General features: G+C 49.8%; 2 protein-coding genes and 1 long non-coding RNA gene across 5 annotated transcripts in view; 1 reads left to right on the top strand and 2 right to left on the bottom strand.

Annotated features, from left to right (window-relative positions):
• The window catches only part of atad1b (ATPase family AAA domain containing 1b), an 8757-nt gene extending 6848 nt beyond the window's left edge, over positions 1-1909 (top strand). The window contains exons 9-10 of one of the 3 annotated variants that reach the window (XR_004569120.1): positions 1070-1242; positions 1297-1909. Coding sequence is in view for 2 of the 3 variants with exons in the window: in XM_034217616.1 (XP_034073507.1) it covers positions 1070-1187 (118 nt within the window). In the remaining variant the exon portion in view is untranslated. Of the gene's footprint in view, positions 1-1069 lie in introns of all 3 variants that reach the window. The other 2 variants (XM_034217616.1, XM_034217615.1) reach the window with 2 other exon arrangements.
• Positions 1910-3021: 1112 nt separating this feature from the next.
• On the bottom strand, positions 3022-14335 carry LOC117547115 (multiple inositol polyphosphate phosphatase 1-like). The gene is made up of 8 exons (XM_034217614.1): positions 14278-14335; positions 11793-12293; positions 10020-10181; positions 5680-5874; positions 5460-5557; positions 5242-5372; positions 4418-4554; positions 3022-4290 (listed from the first exon to the last, which is right to left on the bottom strand). Exons 1-8 carry the CDS (start codon positions 14333-14335, stop codon positions 4040-4042), a joined length of 1533 nt encoding a protein of 510 aa, XP_034073505.1. The 3' UTR covers positions 3022-4039.
• Positions 14336-14447: 112 nt separating this feature from the next.
• LOC117547116 lies at positions 14448-16711 on the bottom strand. Its single transcript, XR_004569119.1, has 3 exons — positions 15631-16711; positions 15282-15379; positions 14448-14662 (listed from the first exon to the last, which is right to left on the bottom strand). It is a non-coding gene; the product is annotated as an uncharacterized LOC117547116 (long non-coding RNA).
• Between the last annotated feature and the right edge of the window lie 5857 nt (positions 16712-22568).

The raw sequence follows: 22568 nt of genomic DNA, 5'->3' as shown, positions 1-22568 counted from the left end.
TTCTGACCCTCAGTGACTCAGGCTGTATCACCTGTCTCTCTCTCACCTGTCTCTCTCTCACCTGTTCTGTCTCTGTCTCTCTCTCACCTGTCTGTCCCTCACCTGTCTCTCTCTCACCTGTCTCTCTCTCACCTGTCTGTCTCTGTCTCTCACCTGTCTCTCTCACCTGTCTGTCTCTGTCCCTCACCTGTCTCTCTCTCACCTGTCTCTCTCTCACCTGTCTGTCTCTGTCTCTCACCTGTCTCTCTCACCTGTCTGTCTCTGTCTCTCACCTGTCTCTCTCACCTGTCTGTCTCTGTCTCTCACCTGTCTCTCTCACCTGTCTGTCTCTCACCTGTCTCTCTCTCACCTGTCTCTCTCTCACCTGTCTCTCTCTCACCTGTCCTCTCTCTCACCTGTCCTCTCTGTCTCTCACCTGTCTCTCTCTCACCTGTCTCTCTCTCACCTGTCTCTCTCTCACCTGTCTGTCTCTGTCTCTCACCTGTCTCTCTCTCACCTGTCTCTCTCTCACCTGTCTGTCTCTGTCTCTCTCTCACCTGTCTCTCTCTCACCTGTCTGTCTCTGTCTCTCACCTGTCTCTCTCTCACCTGTCTATCTCTCACCTGTCACTCACCTCTCTGTCTCTCACCTGTCACTCACCTCTCTGTCTCTCACCTGTCTCTCTCTCACCTGTCTCTCTCTCACCTGTCTGTCTCTCACCTGTCTGTCTCTCACCTGTCTCTCTCTCACCTGTCTGTCTCTCACCTGTCTCTCTCTCACCTGTCTCTCTCTCACCTGTCTGTCTCTCACCTGTCTGTCTCTCACCTGTCTCTCTCTCACCTGTCTCTCTCTCACCTGTCTCTCTCTCACTGTCTGTCTCTCACCTGTCTGTCTCTCACCTGTCTCTCACCTGTCTCTCTCTCACCTGTCTGTCTCTCCTCTCTCACCTGTCTCTCTCTCCACCTGTCTGTCTCTCACCTGTCTCTCTCTCACCTGTCTCTCTCTCACCTGTCTCTCTCTCACCTATCTCTCTCTCACCTGTCTCTCTCTCACCTGTCTGTCTCTCACCTGTCTCTATCTCTCCCCTCAGTGACTCAGACTGTATTCGTCCGATCCATCAGGACGACCTTCAGAAAGCCATCGGGAAGATGAAGAAATCAAAGATGGCGGGAGGGCATGGAGCGCTGCTGCACGCTGCTCTGGACTGAACACACACTCACACTCTCACTCTCACTCACACTCACACACTCACACTCACACTCACACTCTCACTCACACTCACACTCACACACTCACACTCACTCACTCACACACACACACACACACCCTCTCTGAGGTGTTGAACATGTGCCATCTGTTTTATTGTCTCTGAAGCAGAAAAGCTGCTCTGAGAAAATCATTTTGAATAAACTCACAAATAAATAAAGTTGTAGTATTGGCTCTGAGAACTACGTTACCCATGAGCCTCAGCAGCCGTGGAAAGATAATCCAATGTCATTATTTATTAAATGAGTAGAACGTTCTGAAACAAAATGGAGTCAAATAAAAAATGAGGATAGATTATTTATTTGAATGATCTCTTTATTTTCTTTAACACTGATTTAAAGATAAGATTTAAACCCTAATTATTATTTCTGACTCTTTGGGGTTTCTTTAGTTTCTAACAAACCTTTATTTACACATAAATACAACAACAAGGTGCATTCTGGGATGTTATTATGATGTAAACAAAGTGTACTTTCTCATTAAGTTTATAAACTGAGCTCTGGGTCGGTCAGCACTCACTGGTGTTTGTTTACATGGATCTTGTTGACTTGTTGACTCTAAACCTCGGCGTCAGGTTTGTAAACAAAGGTTGAGATTGTTTGTACATTGTAGTTCTTAGTGAAGGTGTGATGTCTGGACGATGGAATAAAGACGTGGAAACAAACAAGTGTTTACCTGTTGTTGTTGTTTATAAAGATTTCAATTGGGAATATGTGGAAGGTTGTCTCTCGTTTTAACCCTTTAACTCTCAGTTCACTGAATCAATAACATGTATTTTGCATATTCTTGACTCGTGTTCTGATAGAAAGTTCTTAAAGGGGACCTATCATGCACTTTGTGATGTCTTCTCTACATCACCATGTGTCCCCGCTGCGTCTCCGGTGCGTCCCCGCTGCGTCTCCGGTGCGTCCCCGGTGCGTCCCCGGTGTGTCCCCGCTGCGTCGGGGAACTCACGCAGCATCAGGAAATAAATCCCTCTCTCTTTTCCTCTGTACCCAAATCTCTAAAAACGGGGAACAACGGAGCTGATCCAGATTTGCGTCCGATATGACGTAATATCTGAAATGTGGACCCACGGCCCAATCAGAAAGTTGCTATCAGAAACAATGCCTGACTGGTTTTGGACGTAATATGGTCGGTGTTTACATTAGCATGCTAACACTCAGAGCTAACCTGTACTGGAGAGCATGTGTGTGAAGAAGCAGGAAGTAGAAAGGAACTCACCTTGTGGTGTAACCGGCAAGAGAGAAAGCCTTTGAGCTCCAGACTGTTTCAGAGAGAATCCTTGATAATCCATGATATGGCGTTTCATCACGGCAGCATTTAGTTTAGACAGTAGCTGCCGGGTCCCGCATGAGCTCAGACCCTCCTCTTTAAAGCTTTATACCCAAATCAGCACTTTAGAAACAGGAAGTGAAACAGAAGGATATGAGGCGTGGCTAGAATGATCTGTTTGGTGTTTGGAGCAAAACACTTCAGACATGTTTTTCATATATCTGAGCTCGATGCTAAATCACATCTCACTTGTTAGACGCTGTTCTCCAAAGAGACTCACAGACTCGACACTGAGGACAATCCCCTCAGGAGCACTTTGGGGTGAAGCGTCTCAGGGACACAACATGCTGACTGCAGTGGGGTTTGAACCTGTGCTCCCTGATCCCAACACCAACGCATTACCCACTGCGCCACACGCCTATTGCCTTAAAATAGCACGAAAGATGACCTTTAACTTTAACTGAAAGGAAGTTTCATGTTATTTCTGAAACAGGAAAAGACGACAGTTTGTTTTATTTCTGAGATGTTTTAATTAAAGCTTAGATTCAAACATTTGGCAATAAAACATGAAGTTAAAGAAAGATCAATAAAACCTGAAGTTAAAGAAAGATCAATAAAACATGAAGTTAAAGAAAGATCAATAAAACATGAAGTTAAAGAAAGATCAATACAAATACATCCCATGATCCTTTACTCCTGAATAAATAAGAATATAACCTGAAGCGCCTGCATCATACAACCTGCAGAGGATAACCTTTAAACGTCACTTCCTGATTCTCTTTCTCTTTAAAAACTGCTTTTAAAGAGTTTTTTTGTGCTTTCAATGTTTAAAAAGTGACGTTTCTGTTGATCTCCTCTATTTAATGACCAGCAGAAGAGCTGGATGTGAGTCCATCTGGAGAGAGAAGACAGTGAGGAGACACATCCAGATGTCCTCCTCTCCTCAAACCAGCCAATCAGAGAGCAGGTCTCTGTCATCTGGGCAAATATCAGCCAATCAGAAGCCTGCGTTAGAAACCGCTAGAACAGCTTTCATTTAAAAAAGCTTCTTTCATTGAACCGAAACCAGTTAAAGCAGACGAAGATAAACCCTGCAGAGTCTTATCGTACATATTTAACCCCGTATTGTACATGTGACGCAGGTCATGTGACCCGTGTTATTCAACATGAACCGAACGTGTTTTCTTGGTATTTGGAGATTTCACAGGTTAATAAAGAACCTCGTGATGTCGTTGGTCAGGTGGATCCTTAAAATCACAATATTATTCCATTTTTATCCAACTACTTTTCTGGAAACACAACTTATTTGGGGATTTCCTACTTTCAGACGGTCCTTGAACGCCTCACGTGGGATAAAAGCTTCCTTCAGGAAAAATGAAATTCTACATGTATGGTTTGAAGCAGGTCATGTGACCCGTGTTATTGATCCGAACGTGTTTTCTTGGTATTTGGAGATTTCACAGACGTTAGTTAAGAACCTCATGATGTCATTGGTCAGATGCCTCCTCCTCCTGTCCAATCAGAGCTCTGTGTTGGGCGCGCGTCCCCCCCGGCCCTCACACTCGCGTGCAGAGTCGCAGCCGTCCAGCAGGGGGCGGTACGCGGCGCGGACGTCCCTGTACAGCGGCACGTCGTCGTGGGGCAGACCGGGGAATCGAACCGGCTTCTCGTTGAGCAGCAGCTGGAGACGAGGGCCGCGCTGACAGTCGAAGAGGACGAAGAGCAGGTTGGCTGCGTACGGGACGATCAGCCCGGAGCGGAAAGTACGACCTGCGGGGTTACCAACAAACATTACATCATTAACACTTCAATGTGTGTGTGTGTGTGTGTGTGTGTGTGTGTGTGTGTGTGTGAGAGAGAGAATGAGTGAGTGAGTGTGTGAGTGTGTGTGTGTTACCGTGCTGCTGCGGGTAGTTGTCAGCAGTGGGGGGGTGGGGGTCCCTGTAGAGCCCCAGCAGAGAGAGGAGGGGCAGCAGCGTCTCGGCGTGACCCAGCAGCACCGAGGCCGTCAGGGCGGGGGGGGCGTCCGTCGCTCTGAGGGGCAATAAAGGTAATTCAAACACTGAGTCTGAGTGTGTGTGTGTCAGAGTCCTGCATCGGGGCGGGTACCCGACGGGTGACCCGCAAAAAAGGTGATTCGCGGGTGGTATATTTTCAAACGCTTTTTTCCGGGTTCGGTTCTGGGTAAAACAAAGATGATGCGGGTCGGGTCGCGGGTGTTGCATAATAAATATATTAAAATAATAATAATTTAGTTTAATGTTTAAATCCTCAGACCTCTCCCCCGCGGGACCGCGCATAATCGTAACCTCTGCAGCGCATCAGTCTGCTGCTGAGCGCCACATTGGAAATGGCTGAGCTGAAGCTCTCTAGCGGAGAATACAGCATTTTCAATAACACTTCTTCAAGAACAAAATCCAGCGTCTGGAGGCTTCTGGTTCCTAGATGAGGAAAGAACCAACATCCCACGCTCTTTGAGACAAATATGCAACTGCGTGTGTTAATAATTGCACGTTTTCACTGCTCATATATGCGGGTTCGGGTCGGGTTGCGGATCTTGTGCCGACGGGTCGGGTCGGGTTCGGTATTGCACGTCGCGGGTGCGGGACGGGAGCGGGTCTTGAAAATCAGACCCGTGCAGGACTCTTGTGTGTTTGTGTGTGTGTGTGTGTGTGTGTGTGTGTGTGTGTGGTGTGAGTGTGTGTGTGTGTGAGTGTGTACCTGCGTGGGCGTCCTGCTTTGTCCAGCGTTCTGAAGACGTGGTGGAATAACGGACAGCTGGACACACCGCTGATCACATGACCGTGGAAACGCTTCCAGAACTGCTTTAGGTCTGACTTATACTCCAACACCTGGACAGGTGTTATAATGACATCATTATTACTGTGTGTGTGTGTGTGTGTGTGTGTGTGTGTGTGTGTGTATGTGTGTGTGTTTACCCTGGCATCCTCCTCAGTGAACAGGAAGCACCACGGTGAGTTCAGGGACCGGATGGAGAGTTCGTAAGAACACAAGAAGAAGGCGGCTTCTACCAGATCTACGGGAGACCAGGAGGGACAAACTTCATCAAACACACACAGAGGAGGTGTGTGTGTGTGTGGTGTGTGTGTGTGTGTGTGGTGTGTGTGTGTGTGTGTGTGTGTGTGTGTGTGTGTGTACCTGGTGTGAGGAGGTGGGGGGGGAGCCCCAGCTTCATAGCGACCCTCCCCCGGACCCCCTCCATCTCGCCCCCCTTTTTGAACCGATGAACCTCCACCAGCGCCGTCCGGTTCTTCTCCACACCCTCCACGTAACCACGGCAACGCTCGAAGAACCGAAGCAGCTCGTCGTCGACGGAGTGAGATAACCGCCCGACTGCAGGGGGAGAGAGAGGGTCAGGAACACTGCGCTCCTATTGGCTAGAAGATCATTTTGTTCTCAAAATTCTGACATTTTTCCCAACATCCTCCCCTCAACCCTCTAGCTGCACTCTGGCTGACACACGCCCATGACTCCAACCCCTCACTGGAGAGGACGAGACACCCGGGCCCTCACTGGAGAGGACGAGACACCCGGGCCTCACTGGAGAGGACGAGACACCGGGCCCTCACTGGAGAGGACGAGACACCCGGGCCCCTCGCTGGAGAGGACGAGACACCCGGGCCCTCGCTGGAGAGGACGAGACACCCGGGCCCTCGCTGGAGAGGACGACGGATCACCCGGGCCCTCGCTGGAGAGGACGAGACACCCGGGCCCTCGCTGGAGAGGACGAGACACCCGGGCCCTCACTGGAAGAGGACGAGACACCCGGGCCCTCGCTGGAAGAGGACGAGACACCCGGGCCCTCGCTGGAGAGGACGAGACACCCAGGCCCTCGCTGGAGAGGAGGAGACACCCGGGCCCTCGCTGGAGGAGGAACGAGGACACCCGGGTCCCTCGCTGGAGAGGGACGAGACAGGGCCCTCGCTGGAGAGGACGAGACACCCGGGCCCTCGCTGGAGAGGACGAGGACACCCAGGGCCCTCGCTGGAGAGGACGAGACACCCAGGCCCTCGCTGGAGAGGACGAGACACCCAGGCCCTCGCTGGAGAGGACGAGACACCGGGCCCTCGCTGGAGAGGACGAGACACCCGGGCCCTCGCTGGAGAGGACGAGAACCCGGGCCCTCGCTGGAGAGGAGAGACACCCGGGCCCTCGCTGGAGAGGACGAGACACCCGGGCCCTCGCTGGAGAGGACGAGACACCCGGGCCCTCGCTGGAGAGGACGAGACACCCGGGCCCTCGCTGGAGAGGACGAGACACCCGGGCCCTCGCTGGAGAGGACGAGACACCCGGGCCCTCGCTGGATGAGGACGAGACACCCGGGCCCTCACTGGAGAGGACGAGACACCCGGGCCCTCACTGGAGAGGACGAGACACTCGGGCCCTCACTGGAGAGGACGAGACACTCGGGCCCTCACTGGAGAGGACGAGACACCCGGGCCCTCACTGGAGAGGACGAGACACCCGGGCCCTCACTGGAGAGGACGAGACACCCGGGCCCTCACTGGAGAGGACGAGACACCCGGGCCCTCACTGGAGAGGACGAGACACCCGGGCCCTCACTGGAGAGGACGAGACACCCAGGCCCTCACTGGAGAGGACAAGACACTCAGGCCCTCACTGGAGAGGACGAGACACCCGGGCCCTCACTGGAGAGGACGAGACACCCGGGCCCTCACTGGAGAGGACGAGACACTCGGGCCCTCACTGGAGAGGACGAGACACCCGGGCCCTCACTGGAGAGGAGGAGACACCCGGGCCCTCACTGGAGAGGACGAGACACTCAGGCCCTCACTGGAGAGGACGAGACACCCGGGCCCTCACTGGAGAGGACGAGACACTCGGGCCCTCACTGGAGAGGACGAGACACCCGGGCCCTCACTGGAGAGGAGGAGACACTCAGGCCCTCACTGGAGAGGACGAGACACTCGGGCCCTCACTGGAGAGGACGAGACACCCGGGCCCTCACTGGAGAGGACGAGACCACTCAGGCCCTCACTGGAGGAGGACGAGACACCCGGGCCCTCACTGGAGAGGAGGAGACACCCGGGCCCTCGCTGGAGAGGACGAGACACCCGGGCCCTCACTGGAGAGGACGAGACACTCGGGCCCTCACTGGAGAGGACGAGACACCCAGGCCCTCACTGGAGAGGACGAGACACCCTGGCCCTCACTGGAGAGGACGAGACACCCAGGCCCTCACTGGAGAGGACGAGACACCCAGGCCCTCACTGGAGAGGACGAGACACCCGGGCCCTCACTGGAGAGGACGAGACACCCGGGCCCTCACTGGAGAGGACGAGACACCCGGGCCCTCACTGGAGAGGACGAGACACCCGGGCCCTCACTGGAGAGGACGAGACACCCAGGCCCTCACTGGAGAGGACGAGACACTCAGGCCCTCACTGGAGAGGAGGAGACACCCGGGCCCTCACTGGAGAGGACGAGACACCCGGGCCCTCGCTGGAGGAGGACGAGACACCCAGGCCCTCGCTGGAGAGGAGGAGACACCCAGGCCCTCGCTGGAGAGGACGAGACACCCGGGCCCTCGCTGGAGAGGACGAGACACCCGGGCCCTCGCTGGAGAGGACGAGACACCCGGGCCCTCGCTGGAGAGGACGAGACACCCGGGGCCCTCGCTGGAGAGGACGAGACACCCGGGCCCTCGCTGGAGAGACGAGACACCCGGGCCCTCGCTGGAGAGGACGAGGACACCCGGGCCCCTCGCTGGAGAGGACGAGACACCCGGGCCCTCGCTGGAGAGGACGAGACACCCGGGCCCTCGCTGGAGAGGACGAGACACCCGGGCCCTCGCTGGAGAGGACGAGACACCCGGGCCCTCACTGGAGAGGACGAGACACCCGGGCCCTCACTGGAGAGGACGAGACACCCGGGCCCTCGCTGGAGAGGACGAGGACACACCGGGCCCTCACTGGAGAGGACGAGACACCCGGGCCCTCACTGGAGAGGACGAGACACCCGGGCCCTCACTGGAGAGGACGAGACACCCGGGCCCTCACTGGAGAGGACGAGACACCCGGGCCCTCACTGGAGAGGACGAGACACCCGGGCCCTCACTGGAGAGGACGAGACACCCAGGCCCTCACTGGAGAGGACAAGACACCCAGGCCCTCACTGGAGAGGACGAGACACCCGGGCCCTCACTGGAGAGGACGAGACACCCGGGCCCTCACTGGAGAGGACGAGACACTCGGGCCCTCACTGGAGAGGACGAGACACCCCGGGCCCTCACTGGAGAGGAGGAGACACCCGGGCCCCTCACTGGAGAGGACGAGACACTCAGGCCCTCACTGGAGAGGACGAGACACCCGGGCCCTCACTGGAGAGGACGAGACACTCGGGCCCTCACTGGAGAGGACGAGACACCCGGGCCCTCACTGGAGAGGAGGAGACACTCAGGCCCTCACTGGAGAGGACGAGACACTCGGGCCCTCACTGGAGAGGACGAGACACCCGGGCCCTCACTGGAGAGGACGAGACACTCAGGCCCTCACTGGAGAGGACGAGACACCCGGGCCCTCACTGGAGAGGAGGAGACACCCGGGCCCTCACTGGAGAGGACGAGACACCCGGGCCCTCACTGGAGAGGACGAGACACTCGGGCCCTCACTGGAGAGGACGAGACACCCAGGCCCTCACTGGAGAGGACGAGACACCCTGGCCCTCACTGGAGAGGACGAGACACCCAGGCCCTCACTGGAGAGGACGAGACACCCAGGCCCTCACTGGAGAGGACGAGACACCCGGGCCCTCACTGGAGAGGACGAGACACCCGGGCCCTCACTGGAGAGGACGAGACACCCGGGCCCTCACTGGAGAGGACGAGACACCCGGGCCCTCACTGGAGAGGACGAGACACCCAGGCCCTCACTGGAGAGGACGAGACACTCAGGCCCTCACTGGAGAGGAGGAGACACCCAGGCCCTCACTGGAGAGGACGAGACACCCAGGCCCTCACTGGAGAGGACGAGACACCCAGGCCCTCACTGGAGAGGACGAGACACCCGGGCCCTCACTGGCCTCCCTGCTGGCAGTGACAGGTGAACATGCTCAGCCGCTAAATGACCTAATGTCATGCCTTACACTCAGTCTGTGGCTCGAGTACTTTGTTCAATAAGGTAAAACACTTTAAGAAGCTTAAGTCATGATGATGGTGTACTATTTCTGAATGTACTGTCTATTTATGATTATGATTTGTATTATTACTAATAACACTGCTACCGTCTCTTTTCTGTTTTGTACTCCAGAGATGTCACCTCCTTGCACATATTGTTCAGGTCTGTTTGGGACCGGGGGAGGGGTGCATGTGGAAATGTGTTGATGTTTGTTGTTGTCTTTAAAAAAATCTATTTCTGAGGGGAAAATCTAAACATTCTGACTTTTGTGTGTGTGTGTGTGTGTGTGTGTGTGTGTGTGTGTGTGTGTGTGTGTGTGTGTGTGTGTGTGTGTGTGTGTACCCTGCAGCCCCTCCCTGAAGGCCTCCATGCTGCTCACACAGCGGTGTTTGGAGCTGGTCTTCAGGCTGAAGCTGCTCTGCTCCGACAGAAGAGAGGGGAACAGCTTCTGGAGCCGCTGGGCGAGGAGCCGGAGGTCCTGCCGGCCCTTATCCACCAGCTGCCCTGAGAAGAGAGAGAGGTACAGTGGGGCAACAAAGTATTTAGTCAGCCACCAAGTGTGCAAGTTCTCCCACTTAAAAAGATGAGAGGCCTGTAATGTTCATCCTAGCTACACCTCAACTATGAGAGACAGGATGGGGGAAAGAATCCAGGAAATCACATCGTAGGATTTTTAATGAATTTATTTGCAAATGATGGTGGAAAATAAGTATTTGATCAATAACAAAAGTTCATCTCAATACTTTGTTATAAACCCTTTGTTGGCAATGACAGAGGTCAAAGGTTTCCTGTAAGTCTTCACAAGGTGTTCACACACTGTTGCTGGTATGTTGGCCCATTCCTCCGTGCAGATCTCCTCTAGAGCAGTGATGCTTTGGGGCTGTCGCTGGGCAACACAGACTTTCAACTCCCTCCAAAGATTTTCTATGGGGTTGAGATCTGGAGACTGGCTAGGCCACTCCAGGACCTTGAAATGCTTCTTACGAAGCCACTCCTTCGTTGCCCGGGCGGTGTGTTTGGGATCATTGTCATGCTGAAAGACCCAGCCACGTTTCATCTTCAATGCCCTTTCTGATGGAAGGAGGTTGTCACTCAAAATCTCACGATACATGGCCCCATTCATTCTTTCCTTTACACGGATCAGTGGTCCTGGTCCCTTTGCAGAAACACAGCCCCAAAGCATGATGTTCCCACCCCCATGTTTCACAGTAGGTGTTCTTTGGATGCAACTCAGCATTCTTTCTCCTCCAAACACGTCTAGTTGAGTTTTTACCAAAAGGTTCTATTTTGGTTTCATCTGACCATATGACATTCTCCCAATCCTCTTCTGGATCATCTAAATGCTCTCTAGCACACTTCAGACGGGCCTGGACATGTACTGGCTTAAGCAGGGGGACACGTCTGGCACTGCAGGGTTTGAGTCCCTGGCGGCGTAGTGTGTTACTGATGGTAGCCTTTGTTACTTTGGTCCCAGCTCTCTGCAGGTCATTGACTAGGTCCCCCCGTGTGGTTCTGGGATCTTTGCTCACCGTTCTTGTGATCATTCTGACCCCAAGGCGCTCCCAGGCTAGCGAAGAGATATAATCCCTCCACCTGGTCCTAGGTCTACCCCTTGGTCTCCTCCCAGCTGGACGTGCCTGGAACACCTCCCTAGGGAGGCGCCCAGGTGGCATCCTTACTATGTGCCCGAACCACCTCAACTGGCTCTATATATATATATATATATATATATATATATATATATATATATATATCATTAATACAGATATAACCAGAGGTGTAGTGGGGATTTTTTTACTGGGTGGACGCTATCTTAAATTAGGTAATCCCAAACAATGCCACAAGTGCGCATGCGCGCACTGGCAGGTGTACAGGTACAAGTATTTTCAGTCATATCAATGTTATCTGTTATATCTTTTTTAATATGTCAGCTGTTTAAACAGTAATATATGGTAATTATTTTCAGTTATAATTTATAAATACAAATTCTTCCAGTAATATAATTATTGTTTTTGTGTAAACATTTAGAAATACAATATCATTATTTTCATTACCATGAAAGCATTTTCACAGCTATATGTTAGTCCCTCTCTGCCCCCCTGCTCCGGGTCTCACCGTCCATGTCCTCCGTGTACCAGTTCTCCCAGCTCCGGATCTCCCGCAGCCAGTCCCCGGTCGCCCCTCCGGTCGTTCCTCCGGTCGCTCCCCCCCCTGCGGCCCCCCCTCCGGTCCGTCCTCCGGTCGCCACCAGCTCGCTGAGCCTCCGGATCCTCTGGATGTTCTTCACGGTGGGGAACCGGCTCCCGTGGCGGATCAGGGCGGTGAGGTGCACCGGGGAGCAGCTCTCTCCGGGAGGGGGTCTCAGCACGGACCGGTTCACCCACAGCGGGTCCAGCAGCAGAGCCCGGTTCACCTCCTCATACCGGGTCTTGGTGCCGAAGAACCGGGCAATGTGAGGGACCTCCGGGAGGGAGAGGGAGAGGGGGGGGCAGCAGCAGACACACGGCCGAGAGGAGAGCTCTGTGAGCGGGCAGAGAGCAGGGGGACATGTCGGCGGAGAACCGGAGCTCCAGTGTTGATGATCCGGTTCATGTTGTTGATCCGGTTCATGATCCGCTTAGACTGGCTGGAGCGCCCCCAGCTGGACGGAGGTTAAACCAGGAGTTATTCAAATACATCAACATACAAACACATAAATGTAAAGATATCTGACAATAAAACCAACAACAACAATCTGAATCAGAATCAGAACCAGAACCAGAACCAGAACCTTCATTAGTCCCAAAGAGGGGGCATTACATTGTTACAATAATACAATGATAGCAAATAGGAAACACAAATAAATAATAAAAATAATAATCAGAAATTATTTCATATATTTTATTCTTCTGACCAACATATGTTAGTAATTTATAATCCTTACTTACTGTAATATGTCAGTAATGTCATATGAATGTTTCCTGGTCTAACACAAGTTGTTGTTGACATGGATCTCAAACCAGTTCCCTGTCTCTGAGGAGGGATCAGGTGACTCTCTCTGTCTCTGCTGTAAACACCTGTTACTACCTGTATGTACATGTTAACACCTGTTACCTGCAGCGCTTCACTGGTTTAACACCATCAGGTCTTCAGATCAGCGGGACCTCCTCCTCTCTCGGGTCTCTTCCTGCTCCACAGTGAGTCTGTTCACTCTGTTCTTACAGCCGACCTTCAGTCTCTGTTCTCTTTCTGGTTCTCTTTGTTCTTGAGACAGCTGAGGGACTAAGGGTTCTGACCCGGAGCGATGGGCAGAGACCGGCTCTGTATTAAAGGTGCAAGAAGGCGGTTCTGGTGATCAGAATAAAGTACTCAGATCTTGTACTTCAGACAGACTGATCTGTTCAGAGTACTGAGCCTCCTCCTTCCCGTAGCACTGGGTATATCCAGTGGCGACTGGTCATTAGGAGCAGGTGGGGCACAGCCCCACCTAGTGTCAGTAGAAAGTATTACAAATAATGATTACAACAAAATGCAAAAAATAAATTAAAACATATATAAAATATATTTTAAGATCATGTTTAATCATCTGATTCGTCTCATTGCTGTTTTAGTCTGTGTTCTTCTAGTTAGTGTCTACAGTGTGTGCCTATTGAGCTGTTTGAGCCATGTGGGACAAAACCCGATCCTGCCCCTCCCTCTCACTGTCTAAGTGAACGGTGACTGTAAAAACTACACTGCGCATGCTCAGAATATTTTCCTATTTAATGTGTGTGGCAAACAAATAATGACCATAGGGGCATAGAGCTACCATCCCCACCATACGTCATCTCACATCATTCAGAGCTGATTGGCTGTAAGTACGTGTGCCGCGAAAAGTGTGGTGTGTGAAGAGGAGACGAGAGACGCGTCCTAAAACCCGGAAGTAAGCTGCGCATGGCTTCCCTCCACAAAAAAGCAATGAGATTTCTCCATAGGATTTTAGAAAATAGCTCAAAGTAAGATCTGTGGGAAACGTAGCTGTTAAAGATAAATGCACGTTTTGTTCAGCCGGATAATATCCACATGTCTACCCTACTTTTATACTTTTCTAATCATAAATCTATTGATTAGATTAGATTTATGATAGACTTTTGAAACTACAAGAACATAAGGAGGACTTTTACAAAAAAGTAATAGAGATTTTTGTCCAGAAGGATAGGCAAATGGACTTCATCTTCATGTCAAGGTAAGACTGCAATGTTATTGAAAATGGGATCTTACTAAGAGAGAACAATTCAATATTTAAATGATACAATTACATTTTTTGGGTATCCTTTTGTTGAACTGTCTGTTTAAAATTAATTGAAGCATCAGACTAAAGAGGCTTTTGAAAATAATATTATATTTTGATTTAGGTCAAAATATAATATTTGTAAACCTGAAGAGTCAGAGCCTCAGCAGCCATGAACCTCACTGCAGAAGCTTATAGACATCTAAGTTTGATGTGCCCCACCACTTTAGTACATATAAAAACGCCACTGGGTATATCTGTGTTGTATCTGAGCTGTGGTTCTGTATCAAAGACTCATTAAAGCTCCAGTTCTTCAGTAGAACCTCCAGTCGGCTTCAGGTGGTCCTGAACCTGATCCGAGGTTCATCAGCTCGGGTTCCAGAGTCAGAGACTGCCTATAAATGTTCATCCTAACATGTTTTACACTGGTTTTGTAATGGCATCCAAGGTTTCCTTTTGCCACTATAGAGCGGGGCTGACGACACGCAATCCAAGACAATAAGCAGCCGAAGCTTTTCAGTCAAAAAATGTAATTTATTAACAAAAAAGTATTGACTTAAATAGTCTCAAAATAACAAATCTAAATCAATATTTCGGCGGTATGCTTTCCTATATAAACTATACTTTGCAGTCCAATTTGCAACACTAATCTCTGTTTACAATTTGCGGTGGAAAAACTGTTCCGCTCCCCGTCTCATCAGGTCTCCGAGCACGCCGGCTGTCCTCAATTACCTCACTTAAATACACACCGGAAGGTACAAGGACACAGATCATATTTACGATATAAAATTAACAATCATTTCCTCAAAACATATTCACCATGGCAATATAAATCATTTTCCATCATTAAATCATTTATCAAATTATGAATCGAAATAATAACGTTGTGGCTCTAACACACCGGCCCCTAATTGTTGACGCAGTAGCAAAACAATTAATACATTATAATAGAGCCAAAACAAGCAGTTACTCAAAATGTAACTGTCACCAATATACAATCATTGTCATAGTTCATAGTCCAATGTTTGTGTTAGGTGTGTTTGCATGAGTTCAAGAGGAAAAGGGGGGGGCATGTGTGTGTGTGATACTGGGTGTCAGAGGTTACTAGCACATGACACCTTGTCAATCAACTGCTTCCAGGAGCAGACAGAGCTTGTCAATAGACCTATCGCTAAGCCACGCCCCCTTTGAAAACTCGGACAAACAAAGCCGACCGTGAATGACTGTTGACAATGGCCGCGGGGGGAGTTCAAGTCAATGTTAGCAGTGGTGGTCACTACATTAAATCTATAACTATAACTGTCCTTGTTGGTCATCATGTTCACTGTTATGCACCTGGCTGACTGTTACGTTACCTTTTTTTGGTTGAGGGTCTGTGTCTTTTCGGAGCAGCACACACGAGAGCCCGGATGGGATCTGGATATTCCAGAGTTGGCTTCCCATCTCTGAAGTGCTTTGAGGTGAAAAGACAGTTAGCTAAAAACACCAGCTAACTAGCGAGGACGAAAAGTCAGACAGAAAACGTTGATGTTGATAACACTGTAGCTAGTTAGCTGGCTAACAAGTTGGCAGCTAACGTTAGTTAGCTGGGCTGGATATACGCTAGCTAGTTGGCAGTCAAAGTCAATCGTTAGCAAACTAATAGTTTGGTCTACGTTTCTAATACATGCCGTCAAATATTATGTCTTTATGAATTGACCTTACCTTTGAGCAATAATAAGTGTCCTTGGTAATTGTCTTCACATTCAGTTGTGTATGTGCTATGTGGTTGACGACACAGCATAATCCACCGCTTGCATTTGTTGAGTTTTCTTTTGGGCTTCGGAAAAGGTACGAAATATAATCCTCCATCCAGTCTTTTAGGGTACCTGGTGTCCGAATTACAGGTACCCCACGCACAGCGTTTCACCATCAGATATTAGCTAGATAATAAACATAGAAACTGAACTCTTCACAGTGGTTTCGATCACAGACGTCTGGTTTTGGTTTGATGCGCCCCACAAACGGCTTTTCTGGTGATGTCCGAGTTTTCTGCCAGGAGGGATTTTTGCTGTGATATGATTGGACAAATTCTATTTGGGGCGTGGTTTAGCGATAGGTCTATTGGTCGCTGTAAGGTGCTACCCTTGGTTTTCACCAAGACACTTCGGACAAGCCCTTTGGACCCTGACAGTGTCTTTATCACCCGGCCCAGTTGCCAGGAATTTCTTGGTGCCGTGTTATCCACGATGACGACGAGATCATTGGGGCGAAGGTTCCGTTTGGGGTTGTGCCATTTGACTCGCTGTTGCATGGTTGGGAGATATTCTCTTATCCATCTCCTCCAGAAGAGATCTGCGAGGTATTGTGCCTGTCTCCATCTCCTCCGTGAGTACAAGTCCTCCTTGTGAAAGAGTCCAGGTGGCATAATTGGTTTTGTCTTTAGCAGAAGGAGGTGATTTGGCGTGAGGGGTTCGAGATCGTTTGGGTCACTTGAAACTGTAGTCAATGGTCTGTCATTCATGATGCTCTCAACTTCGCACAAAGCTGTCTGTAGAGTCTCATCATCCAATCTCTGTTCTTTTAGAACGGAACACAGGCTCTGGTTATCTTTCTGGCTGCCGAGTTAGCACGAGGCAACCAGAATCTTTGATTCAGTCTTGAGAGCATGTGGCTTCTCCCCGAGTGTCCAATCTGCTGATGGATGTGGCCCAGGATCAGTTTGGATACAGTAGAGTCTCTGGGCAGGATAATGGGGTTCTTCAGATCCATTGGCATTGCTGATTTGCTTATTCGTCCTCCCACTCTTAGCACGCCTTCAACTAAGATTGGGTCCAGCTTCCTGATAGAGCTGCTTGCTCTTACTTGCCTTCCCTTCTCCAAAAGTGCAAGTTCCTGAGAGAAGTGACGTCTTTGCTCAGAGTGAAGTATTGACCTTTCAGCTTCTCTAATGTCCTCCACAGACAGATGTTGTGATCCAAATGTCAACTTTAGCGTGTTCATTTTGTCCTTTAAGGATTTCAAAAGAGTCCCATCTGGGGCAAGGTCAGCCTTTGCAGATTTCCTTCTTTGATTTAGCAGAAGAAGAATTCCCCTTAATTTAAGTATCCAAGCAACCCCTCTCTGCAGTCTGCTCCATGATGAGTAATACTCAAACAGTTTGCTGGTTGGGTTGGTTTCGTGGACACTCAAACTCTTAACTGCTACGTCCTTTCTAACCTCTGGGTCCTCTGATGGAATGAGGCCCAGGTTCTTAGGTGTTTTTGGCCATGGCTCCTTTTCCAGATACTGAGGTCCTGTTATCCACCTTGATGTCTTTAGAAAGTCTTCTACATGCAGCCCACGGGATGCGTCGTCGGCAGGGTTGTCTATGGAGCTCACATGCCTCCACTGCTTCTCCTGAGACAGGTCCTTGATCACTGAAACTCTGTTTGCCACAAATGTGTGATATCGTTTAGTCTGGTTGCTGATGTATCCGAGGACAGAGGTGCTATCTGTCCAGAAGGTTGAGTCGTTGAGGTCCACTTTAAGCTCCCTTTTCAACATCCTGTCCACCTTTACTGCAAGTGTTGCTGCAGTAAGCTCCAATCTGGGAATAGTGATCTGTTTGAGTGGAGTCACTCTGGATTTTCCCAAAGTAAATGCAACATGGACCCTTCCCATACCGTTTGTAAAGCGAAGATAGCTGGTGGTGCCGTAACCTTTTTCGCTTGCGTCACAGAAGTGATTGATTGATTGATTGATTGATTGATTGATTGATTGATTGAAAAGTGTATTAACAGCTTGTATATTGGGTACAGTACAGTACAGCTCAAAACATACAATTGTTAAGGGGATGCAGACCAGAGAAAGACTTTCGTCTTGTTTACATCAGGGTCCCCCATTTCCAATTCATCATGTCATTTAAGACATATTTGACATACAGATGGCTTATTTACAATTTACATACAGGTGTTTTTTTACATACAGATTGCTTGTTTACAATTTACATTTTAGATTTCGTTCTAATACATCCTAACCGGACATTTAAGACATACCAAGTCTACAGATATACAGTTAGTAACAGAGTCTAAAATGCGAGTATATACATAGATGGGGGGGGGGAAGCTGTCCATTGAACGACAGGTTGAGATTTGTACCATTACCGGGGCCAGTTTTGCAATGCTCTCCCCCGAAGGTGCTCTTTAAGAGAGGTTTTGAAGGTAAGTATAGTTTTACTTTCCTTTACAGTTGTGGGAAGAGCGTTCCACCTTGATGTGGCATCATTGCGAAACGTGTATTCCCCCTTTTTTGTGCCAAATCTGGGTTTCACATGATTTGTGGAGCTCCCTCTGGTGTTATGATCATGGTATTCCTTGACCTTTGGGAAGAGTTTTGACATGTACATGGGTACCATAGAGGTGTAGTGGATCTTGTAGACCAGGCCCATTGCAAGTAGCTGTACTCTGTCGTCTACTCTAAGCCATCCTAGGTTGTCAAAGTGGGCAGAGGTGAGGTGGGTTCTAGATGAAAGGTCAAGCAGTAGTCTGACCAGTTTATTTTGCAATGTCTGAAGTTTTATTTTTAGCGCCTTGGAGGTGCTATGGTACCATGACATGCAAGCATAGTCATAGTACCCTTGAATGAGTGCTCCTGCCAGAGTCTTCAGGGTGTTCTTGTTTACCAGAGAGGAGATCCGGTATAGGAATCTAGTTCTTTGATTGACTTTTTTTATTACATTGGATGCCATTTTGTCACAGGAGAGGTTTGCCTCAAGAATAGATCCTAGGTATGTAATTTCCTTCTTACTTGTGACAATAATGTCGCCCACTGCAACTGAGAAGTCGTCGGATTTGCTGAGATTATGTTTCGAACCGAAGAGAATGGACTCTGTTTTACCCAGGTGTAATGATAATTTATTATCGGCGAGCCAGGTGCAGATTCTGCCGAGCTCGGAGCTGAGGGTTTTTTCAACCTGCAATCTGCTCCTGTCAGAGACCAGCAGGGCTGAGTCGTCCGCGAACAGGAACAAGTTGCAGTCACATGCTGATGACATGTCATTTACATAAATTAGGAACAGTAACGGACCTAATATGCTTCCTTGTGATGAAGCTCTGCAGTCCTGATTGGTCCAAAGTTCTCAGGTTTCATACACCTGTGTACTTGAAATCTGCTAAGCTGTTCCAACTCTGTGATCCATTTCTGCCATTGTTTTGAGTATTCTTCTGGGATGGTTTCATCCCATCCACTTTATCCTGCATAGCTCTTGGAGGATCTGCCTGGCTTTAAGGATACATGGGGAGAGGAATCCTAACGGGTCGTAGATGGAACTGACTGTAGAGAGGATCCCTCTCCTGGTAAGAGCTCTGTTTTTGATATTGACTTTGAATATGAAGGAGTCTTTCTCTGTATCCCATTGGATTCCAAGTGCTCTTTCAATTGGCAGGTTTTCCCTGTCAAAGTCCAGATCCTTGAATAGCTTTGCTCTGTGATGCTCAGGTATACTTGCAAGCACTTCACGGTTGTTACAGACCCATTTGGTCAATGAGAAACCTCCTTTGGCGCATGCGTCTCTGAGGTCTCTGATAAGCTTAATAGCTTGTTCAACTGTGGCCACGGATTTGAGGCAATCGTCAACGTAAAAGTTGGAATTGATTGTTTCAGTTACCTCTTCGTCGTACTTGAAGCTGTTGTCTTCTGCCACTTGTCTGAGAGCATAGTTAGCAATGCTAGGTGAGGACACAGCGCCAAAGAGGTGGACCTTCATTCTATATGCCTCCAATGAATTTTCAGTGTCTCCATCTGGCCACCACAGAAACCTAAGGAAGTCTTTGTGCTCTCTCTGGACTTGCACTTGATAGAACATTGCCTCGATGTCCCCCATGAAAGCAATTTGTTCTTGGCGGAATCTAAGCAGAACTCCAATGAGAGTGTTCGCCAGGTCTGGACCTTGGAGAAGTTCCTTGTTAAGAGATGTGCCTTTGCATGATGCAGTGCAGTCAAACACAACTCTAAGTTTGCGCTTTTGTTGATGGTAAACACCGTGGTGAGGTATGTACCATATCTGTCCATCATTCCTGTTAAGCTGTTCTGATGGCACTCTCTCTGTGTTACGTTCCCTTGTAGAGCTAGGGGTACCAAGGGAAGTAGCGACACACAAGATAGCCGGACGAGAGAAAAAGGAGAGGAAACTGAATGCTGAAGGAGTTTAAGTGAGGTTTTAATTGGTAAATAAGTAAGGCGGCTCACCAGCTCAATTACAAAACAAACTTACAGTAAACAACACACAACTATGCTGGGTCTCACACAGAGACATGCTGCACACATGCAGCCAGATGAGAAGGAGAGAGAGAGCAGCAACCTTCCTCCTGTCCTATATGGAGGCCCTGATTGAGGATTGGGAGCACCTGGGGAGAGGCTGCACCTGGGGACAATCAAGGCTGCACCTGGGGAGTCAGAGGGAGAGAGAGAAAAACACCCACACGACCACACAAACACGTAACACTTCCCCCCATAAAACCAAACAAGTGTTTGGTCACAGTTACCAACAACACCCACCACCCAGTTCACCAGCATACCATTGGATGCGTGGAAGCTGCCACCTGCTGCTTCCAAGCATCACACTCCGCCGCCAAATGACCAGGGTCAAGACAAAAGAAACACAATCTCCTAGTGTTGGGACCTGGGAGAGAAACGGACTGAGCATGTGTGACACGTCTGTTACGAGCCCTACAGTGAGGATAACTGCCCTGAGGATACACTTTAGGTTTCAAGCACTCATCAGGCCCTTTGTTAACAGTGGCCCGTCCACTAGGACACACTGCTGTAACCAAACCCACCCCCTCTGGGCGCCTGCCATCCACTGTCTGCTTTCTCTTCCAAGCTGCACAGTCTGCTATCATATGACCTGTGTCCAGACAAAAATAACAAGCTCTGTTTATCCTGGGACCTAACAATGGAACACTGGCACAGGGAACGTAATTGTCAGGAGCTCTATGATAAGTGTCCCGCTGAAAAAAAACGCTCTTGTGTATCAGCGCAAACTCGTCTGCCAGAGTGGCAGCCTGCTGAAGGGTAGTCACTTTCTGCTCATTCAGGTAGACTACCGTACGCTCCGGTACACAGTGTTTAAACTCCTCTAACATCATTAGCTCGCACACTGAAGCAATGTCATCAGCTCTACACGCTCTACACCACCTGTCAAAGAGGGCTTTCTTCTCCCTCGCGAAGTCCACGTACGTTTGGCCAGAAGCTTTCTTCATGCCGCGAAAACGCTGCCTGTAGGCCTCAGGCACAAGCTCATATGCCCTGAGAATAGCACTTTTCACCTTCTCATACACCAAACTGTCCTCGACAGAAAGAGAAGAGCAAGCCTCTTGAGCCTTGCCGACTAGCTTGCACTGTAACAGAATAGCCCACACGTCTTCTGGCCAGTGCAGAGCAGCAGCAATGCGCTCAAATGCACCAAAATAGACTTCCACCTCTGATTCACGAAACACAGGGACCAAATAAATATGCCTGCTCACGTCAAAGGAGGCAGCAGGACCAGAAGGTGTAACTGCGGGATCACCCATCACAGCTGCTTGGAGCTCTAGCTGACGCATCCGGACAGCAGTGTCTGCCTCCAACTCCAACTTCCTGATCTCCAGCTCCTGCTTCCTGATCTCCAGCTCCAGCTCCAGCTCCAACTTCCTGATTTCCAGCTCCAGCTCCTGCTTCCTGATCTCCAGCTCTTGCTCCTGCTTCCTGATCTCCAGCTCTTGCTCCTGCTTCCTGATCTCCAGCTTCCTGATCTCCAGCTCCAGCTCCTGCTTCCTGATCTCCAGCTCTTGCTCCTGCTTCCTGATCTCCAGCTCCCTCCTGAGCTGACAATCCCTATCTCGCTCCTCCCTCTCACACTGGAGACGAGCCATACGCACTTTTACCCTGGCATCTAATTTAGACCCCGTAGGTGAGGATCCTGCCGAAACCGAGTCAAACTGAGGTGTGGTGAAAATGTTTGCCTGTTCCGTAGCACTCTGAACCACCGTGCCAGGAGATTCCACTAAAGCAGGCCGCCTCAAAACCCCCTGTTCAACTAGTCCAGTTATCAAAGTAGCCTTGAATTCACTTTTTACCAGAGCCGAGGAGACAGAAACATGATAATGGTCAGCAACTAACCGCAAATCAACCTTCCTACACCCGTCTAGCTGACCCACAGTAGGACTGGCCAGAACCTGCTCCAACACAAAAACCATCCTCAGCAACGGCTACTTACAATATTATTATTTATTTATTTACAAACTTCCCCAGATCCTGCCTACCAAACTTACCTAACTATCTTCTGGGGCGTGCCGGGCTCGAGGCGACTTTAAAGGCAAACATCAGCGGCCGAAACCCTGAATCGCCTGCCCCCACCAGGGAATAAATCCCCACCCAGGATTACCCCGAAAATAAAAAAGGCAAAATAAAAAAATGAGTGCCTGAAGGAAGGACTGATTCAGTCCAGCTAGACACTCCCCTGTCTAAACTGAGGAAGATGTTCAACAGTAAATACTTTCACAGCCAATTCTACACTTATATACTCTACTGTTCACCACCAAACACAATATCAACACTAACCAACAACCAAATACTCACTCTTTGTCTCAAAGATTGGACGAGCCCCCATGTTACGTTCCCTTGTAGAGCTAGGGGTACCAAGG

The sequence above is a fragment of the Gymnodraco acuticeps genome, unplaced genomic scaffold, assembly GCF_902827175.1.
Source record: "Gymnodraco acuticeps unplaced genomic scaffold, fGymAcu1.1, whole genome shotgun sequence".
NCBI classification, from domain to species: Eukaryota; Metazoa; Chordata; class Actinopteri; order Perciformes; family Bathydraconidae; genus Gymnodraco; species Gymnodraco acuticeps.
Note: the sequence above shows the minus strand (reverse complement) of the source record. Positions and strands in the feature narration are given on the sequence as shown.